The sequence below is a fragment of the Poecilia formosa genome, unplaced genomic scaffold, assembly GCF_000485575.1.
Source record: "Poecilia formosa unplaced genomic scaffold, Poecilia_formosa-5.1.2 Scaffold612, whole genome shotgun sequence".
Classification (NCBI taxonomy): domain Eukaryota; kingdom Metazoa; phylum Chordata; class Actinopteri; order Cyprinodontiformes; family Poeciliidae; genus Poecilia; species Poecilia formosa.
Genome location: NW_006800551.1, coordinates 223422 through 240514, shown reverse-complemented (window position 1 = coordinate 240514; position 17093 = coordinate 223422). Strand labels below are relative to the sequence as shown.

Genomic DNA, 17093 nt, shown 5'->3' with positions numbered 1-17093 from the left:
ACTGGTTGTTTCTAGAGAACCCTGGGAGAAAGCAGAGGACATAGATTTTTCACAGATTACCTCTCATACCATACTGTCACAACATAATGACAGTTTTAAAAATGTGAAAAAATATTTATAAACAAGTTGCAGTTTTAATTTCATTAAGGAGAGGACGGGTCAGGAGGGACGTGGGTTAACTGCTGCTGACTGACTCACCTGTTAAGCGGTAAAAGGCATAGGGAACAGTTAAATATATGAATATGTTGGTATTTTTTTTCCTTAATTCACTAAGAGCTAGTGAAATGGAGGCAAACAGTAGTCTGTAGCTAAGCTAATTATGCTAAATGGTTGATAATCTCACACAGTCTACCCACCTCTCGGAGAAAAACTGGGTTATAAATTAACACTCTTGCCTTTCTCCCTCTCTCTCTTTTTTGCTTTTGAAAACACGATTTTATAACTTTTCTTAGCAGCATAGTAACTGCCACAGTCGCTGCTGTATTCAGCTGCAGCTTCTACTGACTGCAGCTGCAAACAGCATCACTGTTAAGCGCTCCAAGCAGGAACAAACCATTTCATGCAGAGGGGGGTTCAGGGCTAAAACGGATGTGTGTTTTTTGGTCTGGGAGGGGTAACATTAAAATTTCACTGCTGAAAACAATCTTTGAAAATACAATATGATTAATTTTGCATTTTACAGGATCCCAATTTTTTTTTTTTTATTTCTGTGAACAAAATACAAATAATTAAATTGTGGAGGGCCCCCTGCTGGTCAGGGCCCCTAGAATTATCATCACTTTCCCCCCCCTTTACCACGCCCCTGTGCACAAGTGTAAAACAGTAGAAAACTATTTAAAAACAGTGACACTGTTTAGTAGAATCTCATTGCCTGTTTTTAAGAATCACTCAAAATAAGTCCAGTGAAATCAATTCTGACATCTTGATTTCAGACTGGAGCTGATTCCAGGCTGAAGGAGCATCACACTAAACGCTTGCTTCCCTTTTTCAGTTCGGAAACGTGGAACATGCAAATGAAAAATGCTGTTAGAATGTAAAGAATGGGAATTAACAGATCTATGTAAAAGAGTTTAAGTATGCTGGAGCCAAGCCGAGTAGAGTTTTATAAATCAGGATCATCAGGTGATTGTTTCTCCGTACGCTTAAAGAAGGCCATTCAGCTTTTGCATACAACTCACAATGACGTGCGAGACGTCTGCTACCAGTTACAAACCTTAAAGCACAATGATACACAGTATTTAGTGATTGAAGGCATTTGGTCGAAGCATTCATATATAAACCACCGCCATAATCTAGGAGTGGCAGAAATATTGCAGCTACCAATTTACTTCTAGCTTTCAGAGAAAAACAAGCAACATATTCTGCCATTTTTTAGTTTGTCCTGAAATGTTTCTGCGTCCTCTTCTTTCAGTAACAATTGTTCATTCTAATGTGTCGTGCAGCTATTTGTTTCACTGTCTGCTGGATGTTGTTACAAGCTGACTCACCTGAACCTGGCCAGAAACCCCTTCAGCCACAGGTCAGTTCCACTCTCCAGGAACTGCAGGAATCCATCAGTCTTTTACTTTTCTCAGAAGAAAGAACTTTGCGTATGAGCTCCTCTGAACATTACTGAAACACATCATTGCTACACTATATGAAAGATGACCACAGAAATCTGAAAAATACACCCAACTGCACCAGCAGTGCAGGAATACAGATAATCTGCAGTTAGGTACCAGGTTCCGTTTCAGACACTTTCCAGCAACAGACCTGAGACCTAATGCTGACTGATCCACTAATAAATATTGTAGGCTTACAAAGAGACATTTTGATAATTTTACAATAGACAATTTAATTATGATGGTATCCAGGTACTATTTTTATTTGAAAGCAGTAAATGCTGTGTAATTTTTGAGATTAATGTAAAAATGATCTTGTATTTACAATGTTAAAAATTATTGCAAATTTTATCTCAAGTGCAAAGTCATTTGCCATAGATTTATAAGATTTATGATTTATAAATAAAGTGGAATTCTACATGGAAGAGATTGTGACAACCTTAAACTGGAGGTTCTCAGTCCTGGTCCTCAGGGCCGACTGTCCTTCAGGTTTAGGGCTTCCCCTGCCAACACACATCTGACTTAAATTAGGTGATTAAGAGGCTTCTGCAGATGATGACATGCTGAGGAGGTAATAATGTAATTTAAATCTGGTGTGCTGGAACAGAAACGCATCTAAAACATGAGGGACGCCCTGAGGACCAGGGGTAAGAACCTTAAATACCAAATTGTTTAAAGGCTTGTATGTTTTTCCCAAATTGTATGTATCTATGAGTTTAATCAAGGTATAGGCTATTTCTTTCCTGTAAACATCACAAACTGAGTAAATATGCAATACTTAACAAATCCAACAGAGGGCAGTCTCAGTTTTCACACAGGTCAAAATTATTTTAAATGGGAGGACAACTGCATCTAGTCCAGTGTTTCTCAACCCTGGTCCTCACTGCCCCCCTGCTCTGCATGTTTTAGATGTGCCTCTATTCCAGAACAGCTGATTCAAATGACTGCATGACCATCAAGTGCTGCAGAAGCCTGTTAATCACCCAGAGATACAATTCAGGTGTGTGGCAGAAGAGAAAAACCTAAAACATGCAGGACGGGGGGGCGGTGAGGACCAGGGTTGAGAAACACTGGTCTAGTGTGTTGTTGCCATCTTCTACAACCCAGCATGTATAGTTGGGATTAATGGACGGATGACTAAAACATCACCTTGTTTTTTACTGTTGTGAAATGTTTCTAATGTTTCCTATTCCCCCATGACAACAATATGAACAATATGGCTTTTCCAAACTGATGATGATATGACCAAAATAACTATAAGACAAAAATAAATGTAACAAAATAATATATGTGGACATTAAATGTGTTTTGTGCCTCAGTCCATTGTCAGAATAAGTGTTAGAGTAATGAGGTAATCAACTTTCTACATGTGTGTAGGAAAGTGCGGGAGGTGACCAGGAGTATCCAGGAGTTCTTCAGTCAGAGCTGTGAGCTCAGATACGTTGGCCTGTCTGCAACCAAACTACCTCCACAAGCTCTCAGGTGTGTTTCACTCCCTGCTAAAACTACAATTCTACACTTTGTTACACTCTTTATCGGAACCTATTTAATTTGACAAATAATTCATAAACATCTGAACACAGAATTCTGAATTCACAAAACCAAGAATAAACTTTTATAAAAAAAAAAAAAGAAAAACAAGAGGAACAACAAAACGTGAACTGAAGGTGCACAGATTCAAGTGGTGCACTGAGAGGTGAGGTGTACTGCTCTATATCTTCATGGAACTGATACAGAATAGAACCACTCTTAAAAACAAAGCTACAATGAATAACATGATCCCCAATTACCTGAACATGTTTTCGGAGTGTGGATCCTCCCACAGAGAAACCCTGAAGGCTCAGAGGGAATATGGAGACCCCAAACAGAAAGGGCCAGGGGATCATCCAGACAGCAAGGACTGCCGTTAAGGACTGGGACAGATGTCTAGTTTTTATTTGATCTTTTTTTAACTGCTCTCATTCTTATGTAGTTGATCTATGTTAACAAGCTCTGGGGACAAGCAGCCAAAATGGTTTCCTCTGCAGGGTGTCTGGGCTCTCCCTTACCCCTGTAGGGTGAGAAGCTCGGACTTCTGGTAGGGACTCGTAGTAGATCTGCTGCTTCACCACATCCAGAGGAGCCACATGAAAAGGCTCAGCATCTGGTTAGGATGGATGCCTCCCTGGTGAGGTGTTATAGGATATACAGTGGGAGGAGAGCGGATGGATGGATGGATGGATGGATGGATGGATGGATGGATGGATGGATGGATGGATGGATGGATGGATGGATGCTGGCAGGGGTGTTTTTAATGTTGGGCATGAGGAAGAAAACCCAATAAAGAAATTAACACAAATCAATACAGTTGAATTTGTGTGTAAAAAAAAAAATGACATGATATCAAGTTATATCCCAAATCTGGAAATTCCTTTTGATCATAGTAAGTCAGTTATTGAGGTATTTTTGCTTGTAAGGTTTGTCTGAAGCAGTTATTCAGCACATTTAACTAACATATGGATCATTTTCTTGTTTTGCAAACAGGTTATTGCTGCAAGGTCTTGCCACCAACACTCGTCTCTTTGGTTTGGAGTTAGATCTCAGTAGTTGTGAGGTAGACACCACACTAACACACTGTTATGCAAATTTCATGGTTTTTAAGTTATAATCTTAAGCAGCAGTAATAAACATAAAGAGTTTTTTTTATTTTTGTATATGTGTGTGTAGCTGTGTTCAGCAGGGGCCCAGGTGATACAGGAGCACATCTCTGAGGCGAAAGCGATCAGAAGTTTGGATATTTCTGACAACAGTATGCAAAACCACACTGTGTGCACCACAAACTGCTCTGGATGGGGTGAAGCCTAGGGCGAGCTACAGGGGGCACCAAGTCCAAACCGAGTGGACACAGAGGCAGACTCCCTTTCTGGGAATCACTCAACAAAAGAAAAATATTTTTAAAACAAAAATTGCTTCCATGTTCACGGTTCAAATAAATAAGACAATGAGAAATTGTTGAATTTGGAGTGTAACAATTTCTTTATACTTTCTGATTAAAAAATAACAACAATGCACTCCAGTGATGTAGCCACAGTTATTTTCAATTTAATGCACTTCACTTTACTTAAATAAATCTGATTGAACAATAAAAGTAATGCATTAGCATATTGCATTATACACCGATTCAATTTATAATCAAACATATCTAATTAAATAGAAATAATTCCAAAACACTTCAATTATATTTAGACTGACGTTCACAGTCAGTTACAAACAGTTCAACTGCAGCCAGTTATAGAACAACACAGTGAGATTCAGTTGATCATCAATTGCCAATTAGTACAAATCTGTCTATATATGAAACCAGCAGATTGAAACAAAGGTTCACTTCACTCCAATCCCCTGTTATTTGAAAGCACAGGATGACAGTGGGGGGGAACAGCTTCCTTGTAACAGGAAGAAACTTCTAGCAAAACCATGTCAAGAAAAGAGGGTTGACTGAATGACTCATTAATATTAAGAAAGCTAATGATGATATGACACCTTTCTACCAAAGGTAAGGAAACTATTGCCAGTAATAACTTCACAACTGTGTGTTTTTACAAGCTAAAAAAACTAATTTTTCCTTTCAGGGACAGTAAAAGTACCTGAAATGATTTAGAAGCTCACCTGGGGGGGAAGGTCCGTGTATTTTCAGGCAGTTCGTTTTTTCGTTTGAAATGAAAAATGAGAAAACGGAAATAGATTTGTTTTTTCATTTTTTGTTTACTAAACCAAAATCGGAAAGGTTAGGGTCTGTGTAGGTCCACAAATCCGATTTCCGATTTTGGTGTTCTAAACAGAAAACGAAAAAACAAGTCTATTTCCGTTTTCTCATTTTCCATTTAAAACAAAAAAAACAAACTGCCTGAAAATATATGGACCAAAAATCCATCTGATTAGTTATCAGCTTTGTGACAGTGTCTCCTGTGTTTCACCAACTGATTGTGTAATTACAGGTTTTGAGAATGACATGGTGACTCTGGTTCTGTCTGTTGGTCGATGCCAGTCTCTTCATCACCTTGCTCTTGGAAGGAACTTTGCCATGAAGTCCAGGTCTTGTGAAGAAGACACATAAATTATTTTACTCTGAAGCTGTTAGATCTGCTGCTAATTTAGTTTAAGCAACTGAGATAAACAAATCATCTATACAATTATGTATCCCATGTTGCCAAACAGCTCTGACTGATTAAGGGCTTAGTTGGACATTGAGACATTTGTGACCTGCTGGTTGCTGTCGGCTACAGCCCCTTTATATCAGAGTATGCTGTCATCATCTGGAAATGATTCACAACGCTTCCGTTTTTTTTCAAATGTAGCTATGATACAGCCTTATTGTACTGTGCTAAATTAATATTTTTCCTCAATTCTACACACAAATACCTCATTATGACATTGTTGAAAATCTTTTTTTCAGTTTTGCAAATTTACTAAAATAAGAAAATATTTATGTAAACATAATTTTTAAAAATGTTTTTATCTTTAATGAGTTTGCAAAAACACTCAACACTTCCCCACATCGTCACATACCTCACACCCCACCAACAACTTCAAAATAAATTCATTTACGTTTGTCACACTTGCAATAAGAACTTTTGAAATCAGCTAATAGTTTGGGTGAGTAAATTTCCAAGTCTATGAGAAAAGCATCACATAAGTATGCTTGTGTTACTAAGGTTGCTCCATGGTACGCTTCAGCAGTGAGTGTGGAGACCACAGCCCCATCCCTCAGCACCTGATGGAGGCAGAGATGGAACCTGGGTCACAGACATCCAGAGACTTTTTTAAAGTTAACTAAATCAATGCTGCTTATATGATTGAAAACCTAGATTTGCAGTAAAATAATACTAAGTGTGATGTGGATCACAACAAAACGATGATGTTCTGCATGCTCTCCTATTCCAAATGTTGGCAGCAGTAATAGATACTTTGTCTCAAATTGACTTTTTGCAGTTCAGTTTTAAAATCCTCCTCTGACACTGGCGAACAAGGTTAAAAGAAACAAGCAGTAATATCAGGACACATATTAAGTAAGACACTCATATTGTTCCTTCATGTTTCTGACAGTATATCAGACTCAACGCATACAAACACATTTATGTTTACGCTCTGTTTTAATAGCACTTGTTGATAATTAGTTTGGAGCAAATTTCACCGGTTCTCCAGTTAACAAAACTATTGCTCCTGCTTCACAGATGTGCTTTGTTTTAAATTACAGAAAACATAATACTGCTATTTGAGCTGCACTCTGGGCAGCTCCCTCACCTGCATCACAAGAATCCAATTTATATGTTACTTATTACAGTTTACCAAGCCAAAAACAACTGAAAGTGCTAAATAATGGGTGCAGCTTAAATGATCAGGCCTGCAGAAGGTATCAAAGCTCAATTAGATTTGGGCTCTGGGAATAGATTTCTTATATTTTCCAAACATACTAGTAAAATATTGTCAAATTATTGTCAAATGTTCCTGACATGTTGCTATGTGTTTGCATGCTTTTGTCTTAATTCGGATCAGAGCTCTCACCGACCTTCTTCATCGTATAGCGCAGCTCATTCAGGATGAAGAGTGTGTGAGTGATATTGTTATTTTCCTCTCATTTATTTAGTGTAAGTTATTAACATTATTCCCTCATTTCAGCACAGTTTCATAAAATGTTAGATTGACTTGCCTTCTTGAGTCATAATTCATATTTAGAACCATATTCAGATTCATGCCACCAAAGTGTGGAAAGCTGCTTTCACATAGGAAGCAGCTTGCTTATTACAGGGCAGAAAAAGTCGCAAAAATGTTTTACGGGATATCAGTTGTTGAACAAAGATGTGTCAGTCACTGTTACCTGACAGCAAGAAAAGACAATTGTTTTAAGCATAAAATATAAAAATCTCATTTCTGTCGCGTTTTAATCTCACTTTTGAGTCCAAAATTGTTAGACAGTGTTGATCTATATGTCTTTAATCTTGTGTCAAAACCTCCTGAGACATTGCTTGCTTCATGTGCGTATCAGTTTTTGTAGACATGCATCAGGTTGTCTCTGATTCGAGGCACTCTGTGCATCGCAAAGCTCTGCTCTGCCATCAAGCAACACATTCACAAAAGCAATGCTCAGAACTTCTATGTGAAAACATCTGTAAACCCTCACCAGACTGTAGTATTTAATATTATTGTTAATATACATGTAATTAATACTTAGTGGAGGGCTTTCTGAGGCCTCTACTAATGTAATGCAGTGTACAGGGCTCTAGATGATTTTTAATTCCATGTTTATTTCTTCTTGCCAATCCTATGTGAATGTCTGCAGCCCCTGCAGTCTCTCTCAGTGTCTGACTCTAAGTTGAAAACAGGGATGCACATTCTGCTCAGCGCTCTAGGGGGTCATGCTACTCTAACTGAGCTGGACATCAGTGGAAACAATATTGGAGACACTGGAGCCAAAATGCTGGCAAAAGCCCTGATGACCAACACCATGCTGAGGTACAGAAAGAAGCAGAAACACTTGATCTGATGTCATGTTGTTTCCTGTCTGACTGAGTACTCCAGTGTGTCAGATAATGCATGTGACATGGGTCTAAACATGAGAAATGTGACCATAATGTTAAAGCTTTCATAATATTTTTTCTGTCTTTAAGGATCAATTGGCGGTCAGGAGACAAAACTTAAATGCTCTCTGAATTGTCCTCTTGGTCAAACAGTTATTAGCTGAATTAATCAGAAAGTCGGTTGAACTTCTCTGAGCCATGTATTCAGCATTCAGTCCCTGTGCTGCATATGAGATGAAATAATGTTGATATTGTGTCACCGCTGCGATATTAGGATGGCATTTATGCCATGTTCAAAGCAGTAGCACCATATAGTGCTACTGTTTTGAACAGTAGCACTATATGGTGCTACTGTTGTATAACTACATGGTGTTTTTATAGTGTCCAAAGTTGTCAAGGTCATACATTCAGTCATGATTTGTTGCAGCCTGACCTGGCTGGTGTTTGAAAGATGTTGGAGCATTATTACCTAAGACAACATATCTTCCTATGACAATTAGAGCCAAGATATGCAACAGCATGAGAGAGGGATTGTTAGCCGAGGTATTGGGAGCCAAAAAATCTGTAAATCGTCAAATTTGTTTCATTTTGTAATATTGTGTATTGAAGTCGGGCACTGAAACAATTGTGGTCAAATTGTGTTTAAATAAAGTAACGCTTAGTTTTACTTTATTTAGAAAAACAGAAAATGACCCAAGCTAAAACAAAAAAAAAATTGAGTCATCAACAAGTGTTGACATCATGTCAAAAAAACCAAACATTTATTTATTTAACCTTCATTTTAATCAGGAGAACCAGTTCTCAACTGCAAACATGACCTAACATGTTTATATCAGTTCTACCTTGGAATCTAAGATATCAATGTGAGTAGCTGCCAGGTGCTCCCAACCAGCAGCAGATTTTTTATATTTGTTATTCTTAATTCATCAGGTTTCTACTGAGAAGAGCCAAACTGTTTCTTCAATTGTTATCCTAACAGTGACAATAAAAACAAAGTCAAATTCCTATAATTCACCAAATAAAGACAATAAAAATCGTGACATGATTGTGACGAGAGCACTTTACAAACTTATTGACAACTGCTTTTTCTTTCTGGGGGTTGCAGCAGCTAGACCTTTGTCTTTGTCCTTCTAGGTCTCTAACATGGGACAGAAACAACGTCACTGCCAGGGGTTTCCAGGATGTGGCAGATGCCTTGGAAAGGTATTGCTCTTACACACACACTTACTATATCTTTCTATATTCACAAGGACTTTTCATTAACTTCCATTTGTCTTTCAATCATTTCTGTAGCCTAAGCCTCACCCATACCCCAAGCCTAACCATTGCCAGTATATGCCAGACCTAACCAGCCAGCTGCTAGCAGGAGCAGGCAAAAGCAAAAGTAGATTTCAGTGATTTTCAGTGTTAGATGTGTTCTCTGTTATATGAACCTCTTCTACAGTCCATCCTGGACCAACACACGTTTACAGACTTCAGGAAATACAAGCTCATCAATTGGGGGGACATTTGCCATTAGCAACATAAAGTATGAAGGTGGAAGATTCATAGAAAAAAATCTGAGATAATTTTTGTCATTTTTATTTTGGGTCTACAAATACAAAACATTAATTTTTAATCAGCCTCTTTGTGCCCCTTAGCCTCTAATCACATTCAGATTGTGCAGTAAATAAAATGTGTCATCATGAACAAAGAATACATTTTGCACCTGATTAGTGTATTTATACTGACATCTAATGGTAACACTTTATTTGAAGGGGGCTGAATAAGACTGACATGACACTTTCATAAACATGACATAACACCTGTCATGAACATGAATAAGCCTTCATGAATATTTATGACTGTTGTCATAAAGCGTCACCAATAAATCATTACTGTTTAAACTTTACCTTTAATAACATAAAGTTACCTCATTTTTAAAGTGCAATCAATAATACTTTTATAAAAAAATTATATCAGTAATGATTTCTTGGTTAATGTCAAGTTGTCATAACAAAGACATTTTGAATAATGTCAACTTTGTATTAAAAGTGTCATAATTTATCATATGATGCTTTATGACAACAGTCATAAATATTCATGAAGGCTTATTGATGTTTATGACGGGTGTCATGTCAGTCTTATTCACCCACCTTCAAATAAAGTGTTACCCATCTAATTAGTGTCACTTGCTTTTTCGGATAATGGGATCAGACAATAAAGATAGAGGAGATAAGTAATGCATGAAGTTTGGAAATTTCCAAAAGTTACATACTAGTATTTGATCATCAATAGGTAATCAAACAAACATGAATTATGAATTTATATGTAGCCAGAGGTAGAACTAAAAATAAAGAAATATCATCTATCTTTTAGAGGCATTATGAGGAATGAAAAAGCAAACTGACAGAACTAAATATTTCAATACAAGATTTTTACTGTGTGAATTTAAGTAAATATACAGTGTATCCCCAATACTTACAAAACTTACAAAAAAATTTAACACAAGTGTGATTAAGATTGGAAATCATTCCTCTGCTTCTAATTTAAAATATTGATTATGATTTTGTATTGTTTTGATTTTGTCTCCCACATTTACCTAAAGATCAGGCTTCACTGACGACTCCATTGCAAGGGCCCACAAGACAGAAACTTGCTGGCTTATTGGAAAATGGAACAAAAGCTGAAAATCTTTCAAAATATATTTTTATAAATAGATAAGCAAGACAAAAACTCACTTTTGTTGGCACACCTTCCTTGTCACACCTTCTATGCCACGTGGGGTTATTTTGAAAATAATGTAAATGAACAGTCATTATTGGCACACCTGGTTATATCTCTATATGGCTAAAATAAATTAATGAGAAAAAATGTTTCATATTTAATTCCAAGAAGTCCTCATGGAATGGAACGACAGCTATTTATTCATATTCTAAAAGTTTGTTAGTAGGAAGTTTTATCTGTACATTTTGCCACAGTTCTTCATTCATGATCTTCAAATGGCCTGAAGTGAAGATGAGTTTGACACCCTTGTTTTAGATGCTGAATTGCATGGTACATCTTCATTAAACCTAAAATTAACCCATAGGAAAACTTTTGGCATCAAGACTTAACAGGGCTAATAACTTCAGTAATCTCTAAGTGGGGAAAAATTGCTTTTTAGGAATGTATTTGTAAACCTTTACCTCACATTTCTGAATAGACCAGGTTTCTATATAACCTATAATAAACAACTTTTTGTGTTCAGTTGTAAATGCACGTTGATGGAGGTTTTCTGTGTTTTGTAGGAACTTTACTCTACAGAAGATGTCTCCTCCCTTGGCTGATATCACACAGAGTTACCGCAGCAACCCAGAGCAAACAAAAGAAGCCCTGAGCAAGGTTGTTTATTCATTTAAGTGTGTTTGCATGTGAGTGTGCATAAAAATATATAATTAAACAAGGATGGAATATAGGAAATGAACTGACTCTGTTTTTCAGTGTTGTAGGATTTATTCTGGAAATTAAGGAAAAAGTTGTGGTTTTCATTTTAATCATTTTTTTGTCCAGATTCAGCAGTGTCTGTCCAGAAACAACATGAGAAATCCTGGCAGTGTGGAGCTCCAGCAGGTGTTCAGGAGCCAACAGTCTGAGAAGGTATGAACTAGATACTGTAACCATGGCTGTGCTTACAGCTGAATTTTCCACATAACTGGAACACTGCATTAGGTCCTACACACACAAATTGACTGTTTTTAGAACTAAAACATTTTCTCAACAACAAAAATGTATGTGCACAAAATGTCTTGGATTCTAATCAAAATTTATTACATTTTCTTTCTCGGGATGTGGCGAAAATAGAGATTAGGAATGTTCTACTTCTTATTTTCAGCATAGCATGAATGTTCCTGAACAGAGACTGATAAAATGGACAAATGAAACGTCATTATATACTGAGTAAACAGATCTATGAAGATGTGAGGGGTTCTCACTTGAAAAGCAAGTTGGCCTAAAACCATTTAGAACTTTATATATCTACAGCAGAATTGCCATATAACTCTGTGGGGGGCTGCGGCAGCAAGGCGTGACAGTGTGAGCAGTTTTTTTTATTCATCAGAGACTTCTTTAGCTTAAAATCAGTCTTCACTGGAAACAGCCAGGAAAAAGCAAGACACATTTTGAATAATTATTTTAAAATGATTTGATTTTTGTTGCAGTTCTCAGCTCAGCTCAGCTCAGGCCAGGCTCCCCAGTTTTAATATGTTTTTCTCCATTTTTCCATTTTGTCCTTAATTTCAGATGATCCAAGGTATGTGTCGACAGCTGGAAGACACCCTGCAGCGTGTAAGCCACTGTAATACCCAGGCAGTCCAGAATGATATCATGGCTGCACATGAAGTGCTCCAAAATGCCAGAGAGTCTCTGAAGGTAAATGTTTCAGTTTCATTTTTGGAAAAATAAGAAATTATGTTGTTGTGAGTCTAAGATTTCACAATCTCTGTGTATTTTAAGCTGATATTTTATTGTAACTTACAAAAAACATTTTTAAAATATTCTGTATGGAGAATAATCAAGTTTCAACTTTCTGTCAGTCATCCTCACTTTTGCTTTCTTGTCTTTCGGGGATTTTCATATGCAGCTGCTTCCATCTCTGTGTGATGAGAGCAGGAAGTGTTCACCTGATGGAGACTGGGTGATGGATATCTTATCTGATGCTGCCTTGGTACTAACTCAGGAAATCAAAAAAGACTTTCAGGTACACATATATTAAATTATCTGATAGTCACAGATTTTATATGTATAGACTAGTTTTGTAAAATTTGGTTCATTAAAGTGCTGGACTTACAACATGTTTTTTAGCACAGTGACTCATCAAAGATACATTACAGGTTTAGTTGTGAAAGAGGTCTTTGTGTTTCCTGTCATACTCTGGACTCTTGATCTAAACTTATGATCTTGATTGTTTTAGGAGCTGGGTCAAGACTTGATGGGTTATGCGGAAACGGTGTGTCCAAAGGTGGTGCAGCGCTCCAGTGTCTGCAAGAGCCTATCAGAGTGCATATCTAAAAGAAGCAAGCAGGCAGGAATATTCCTAAGAAGCACCCTGGTGGAAACCGCAGGGCAAATCATCAGCACCAGATTGAGGTAAAAACAAGGGCACTTTGTTTTTGAACTAAGCTCATGTGCATGTTACTTAAATGTATTTTTTTTGTTGTTGTTGTCATTTTCATAATAATTCACTAGCTTTAATTTCCCACTTGTGGGGCCAATAAAGGATTATCTTATCTTATCTAGTCTGGTCTTGTCTAGCATATAACCAGTTATTTCATTCTAAGTTATCTATACTTTGTAAATGTTTGCACATACTTCATATTGTTGAAGTCAAAGTGAACCTAACCAGCTGCAGTTTCTAAATCTGCCTAGGACTTTTCCATTGAAAGAACTCTAGTTCTTAAACTGATTCAGTTCAGGCCTTCAAACTTCACTGTTCTGCTGAACAACAACCTTTCCCTCCAGTTTGGGGAGCCAACCATTCACTGTTAACAGGGTTTGTTACACTGAGCGTTAAGAGAATAAAGTAGTAAGATAGCTGAGCTGTGCACATTACTTATTTGTTTATATTGTTTTCATTCTTACTGTACATATCAGAAAGACTGCTATCATTAACCAACAGAGAAGCTATTACCTTTGTACAGTGGTGCTCTTAACAGGTGATAGTGAAGATGGTGTGCCATCTGCTATCCAGCAGAAGACACAAAATAAAAATCAAATGCAGTGTTTTCACAACAGCCCACTGCACATGCTTTGCTGTTTTGCTTGTTTGTTTCTTTAAGTTGATTGGCTTTTTTCCTGTTGGTGACTTCCTGGGTGATAGAGCACTGTGTGTCTGAGTTTTCTCACTGTTTGAGCTGTGGAACCTTTTAATCTGTGAAAACACACGATACTGGTACAGTATCCAGAATGGGCTTCAAAATATGTTGGTAAAAAATGCTTATATGAGTGCTGTAAAACATGGGCTACATCACACTGCAACTTCTCTGTTTTGTATCTTTCCAGTGAATTGAGACAAACACTGACTGTGACTCTGGTTGAAAGCATGATAGAACAGATTCTACAAGATCTGACTGAAGCACAGGACAAGATGGTAACTCTGACTGGTTTTGCACTAAACATTATGTTTGAAACTAAGATTGTCTAATTTAGTACAGCTGACACAATGTAACCCCTGATAAACAACCACTAACTCTCCACTGAGAATAAAACTACAAATGTCCAAAAATGGATCTTTCAGCTGCTAAGCCATTACTGGTCAAAACAAAGCACTCTTATCAAGCAACTAAACACTCTCATTTTGTTAAACATGAGAATTGTGTTGCATACAATACTGAAATTGTTGCAGTTCTTAAATTTTTCAGATCCTGTACAACAAAAATCACCAAATAATCAGGAAAACGTGGGGATTACCCTGTATTCTGCATTACTAAACCCGTAGCAAGCAACAGCTATCAAAACGTCATCAGGAAAGCCTGAGCAGAAGTCTGTGTGCTTTACATTTAACCCTGCTGCAGTAGACATGACTCAAGCAACTGAGAATATGCAGAAGCACAAAATCGTTAGCAGTTATTTACCTCCTAGCAGTCCCACTGTTCATTGGATGATGAACACGATTATATATTCAGCATTGTGTTGATCTGGACTGAAAAATCCTGCTGTGTGTAAATATTCAGTTGTAAACATTGACATTTCTCTCACTTCATGTTTAGGACTCCCTAATAAGCGAAAATCCTTCCAGTGGTCAAAGAATCAATATCCCAGAGCTTCGACTGACTGACAGTGATTTCCCAACTGATGATGTAAGAGACACACACTAGTTCTTCCTCATATTGTGCTGTTTAGAAAACATAAACATATATTTATGAGGTGAACTTTTAACTTTGTTCCTTGTTATTCTCCTCTGTATCTGCAGTACAGTCCAGCATTCTGGAGGAGCAGTTTGCTTTCTAAGAGCCTAAGGCCTGCTGCTTCAATCAAAAGTAAGACAAAGCAACTGTTAGCAACATCTGACATGGGAAGGGTGAGAACCAACAGCTCACTGAGATGCAGTTGTTGCATTCCCAGATAATAATTGGTCACTTTGAAATGTTCCATATTTGCGGCCTGATTACCTTTGCTGCATGTCTTCCCCTCTTTTATTACCCACTTTCCTGTCTGACAGCTGCTAAATAAACTCCTCTAGAGCTGCCAAAACCTATAACAAAATGGTGATATTCTGAACACTAGCTCAGAACATCACTATCAGTGTTTTCATGTGTCAGTCCTAGATGGGCCACACCTTCAATATGCCACATTTGCAAGGAAAATGCATCAGTGGGATGAGCAGCAGGCTTTAATATGAGTAACTCCCATGAGTACCCTGGTAAATCCTCTATACTAGTGTAATATGATCAGATGTTTAATTCAGTAATGAAATTTTAAGTCGACTAACCAGTTCAAACCGTTTTCCTACCAAACTCATCATGATAGTCTGTTTACCAGGATAGTTTGTGGTCCCCTGCTGTTGTCTTCTTGTATCTTGTGCCATGTGTAACCAATCTGTGGCTTATACTCAGCATTGTCTGACTAATTGGAGCATGGCTTGCTTACTTACTTTCACACCACTGACTTTCAGCTGTGGAGAGAAAAGAGAGACCAGAAAATGGAGGAGGGAGTGTTGAAGGAAAGTGAAGGAAACATGGGCAGATTTTGGACACAGCTCTCAGTTCCCACTTCTGTTTTGTGAAAGCCTCATTACTGTAAAAGTTAAAGTAATACTCATTTTTATGTGGATTTTATTAATAATATTCCTGGTTTTACTGATTTAGTTAATGAACTGGAGGTAGATATTTAAGTGTTATTCAATTTAGACGTTTTGTTTTTGACAGAGTGAAAGTAAAGGATTGATAGTCTTGGAGCCTGCTATGTTATCTCTTGGCTCTATGCTAAAACTGTGTTGTTCTCTTTCGTACAGTATGACCACAACATCCATCTGCTGCTCTGTTTACTCCCTTTCTGTTCTCAACTCCCTACACTCATCCTCCCACCCTCTTTATATCCACACTAACCCCTCCTCCTCCTTTTTCTGTTTTTCTTGCTGCACTGTTTTCCACATTCCCTCTGTATGCAGTTTTTTCAGGTTGAAACATATATATAGGATATCAAATGCTTAGGCTAATGCTAAGGCGCCAGTCTTTCCTTCTTTCCTTTCTTCTTACATCCATTCCTCTGTGTGCCTCTCCTCAGTGATGTTGCTTAATTTTCAGGTCTCTTGGATGCAGACTGTGAGCAACACACCAGAGAGAGAAGAACAGAGAGAGAGAGGGGAGGAGCTGCCAGAGAGGATGATGGAGGAGGAAGGTGTGCGCTCCCACAGTTGCCACTCTCAGCCTCAAGTCCCTCCCTTTCCCCTTCTACTTCCTTGTCCCCCTCCCCCCAACTACAGAGGAGGAGGAGATTGATGGAGGGGGAGTTGGCATCAGTGGATACTGCAGAAGCAGTATCAGGAGATAGTGGAGCATCGCTCAGCCCTCCTCCCAGCCGCCCCACTATCTACTCCATCCCTTATAAAGCTCCAAAACAGGAGACAGCTGATGGTGGAGGCCTAAACGGACGACGGGCTCGCTTCCCTGGCTGCAGCCCGAGCACAGGCCCCCACCCTGGCTCCGGATTCTCTGTTTCTCCCATGGAGCCTCTACCAAGTCAGGGACAGACTCTAAGGCACTACACTGCCTCCCGACCACGGCCACGGCGCACACACACGCAACCCCCCACCTCCAGGCCTCAGGTGAGATCACAGGCATCTGCACATCAAAAACACACAAATTAGCACATACAGCAGCATGATTCTATCTATCTATCTATCTATCTATCTATCTATCTATCTATCTATCTATCTATCTATCTATCTATCTATCTATCTATCTATCTATCTATCTATCTA

The 17093-nt window shown here is 38.1% G+C and overlaps 1 protein-coding gene across 1 annotated transcript in view; it reads left to right on the top strand.

Moving 5' to 3' along the window:
• Positions 1–1430: 1430 nt before the first annotated feature.
• Positions 1431–17093, top strand: part of carmil2 (capping protein regulator and myosin 1 linker 2) — a gene marked incomplete at its 5' end in the record, with an annotated part of 49456 nt that continues 33793 nt past the window's right edge. The window contains 17 exons of the mRNA XM_007541505.2: positions 1431–1519; positions 2979–3083; positions 4125–4194; positions 4308–4389; positions 5576–5672; positions 7134–7188; positions 7918–8090; positions 9290–9358; positions 11425–11518; positions 11687–11773; positions 12416–12544; positions 12756–12872; positions 13086–13261; positions 14174–14261; positions 14881–14970; positions 15084–15150; positions 16417–16937. Coding sequence (XP_007541567.2) covers positions 1431–1519; positions 2979–3083; positions 4125–4194; positions 4308–4389; positions 5576–5672; positions 7134–7188; positions 7918–8090; positions 9290–9358; positions 11425–11518; positions 11687–11773; positions 12416–12544; positions 12756–12872; positions 13086–13261; positions 14174–14261; positions 14881–14970; positions 15084–15150; positions 16417–16937 — 2109 coding nt within the window. The remainder of the gene's footprint in view (positions 1520–2978; positions 3084–4124; positions 4195–4307; positions 4390–5575; positions 5673–7133; positions 7189–7917; positions 8091–9289; positions 9359–11424; positions 11519–11686; positions 11774–12415; positions 12545–12755; positions 12873–13085; positions 13262–14173; positions 14262–14880; positions 14971–15083; positions 15151–16416; positions 16938–17093) is intronic.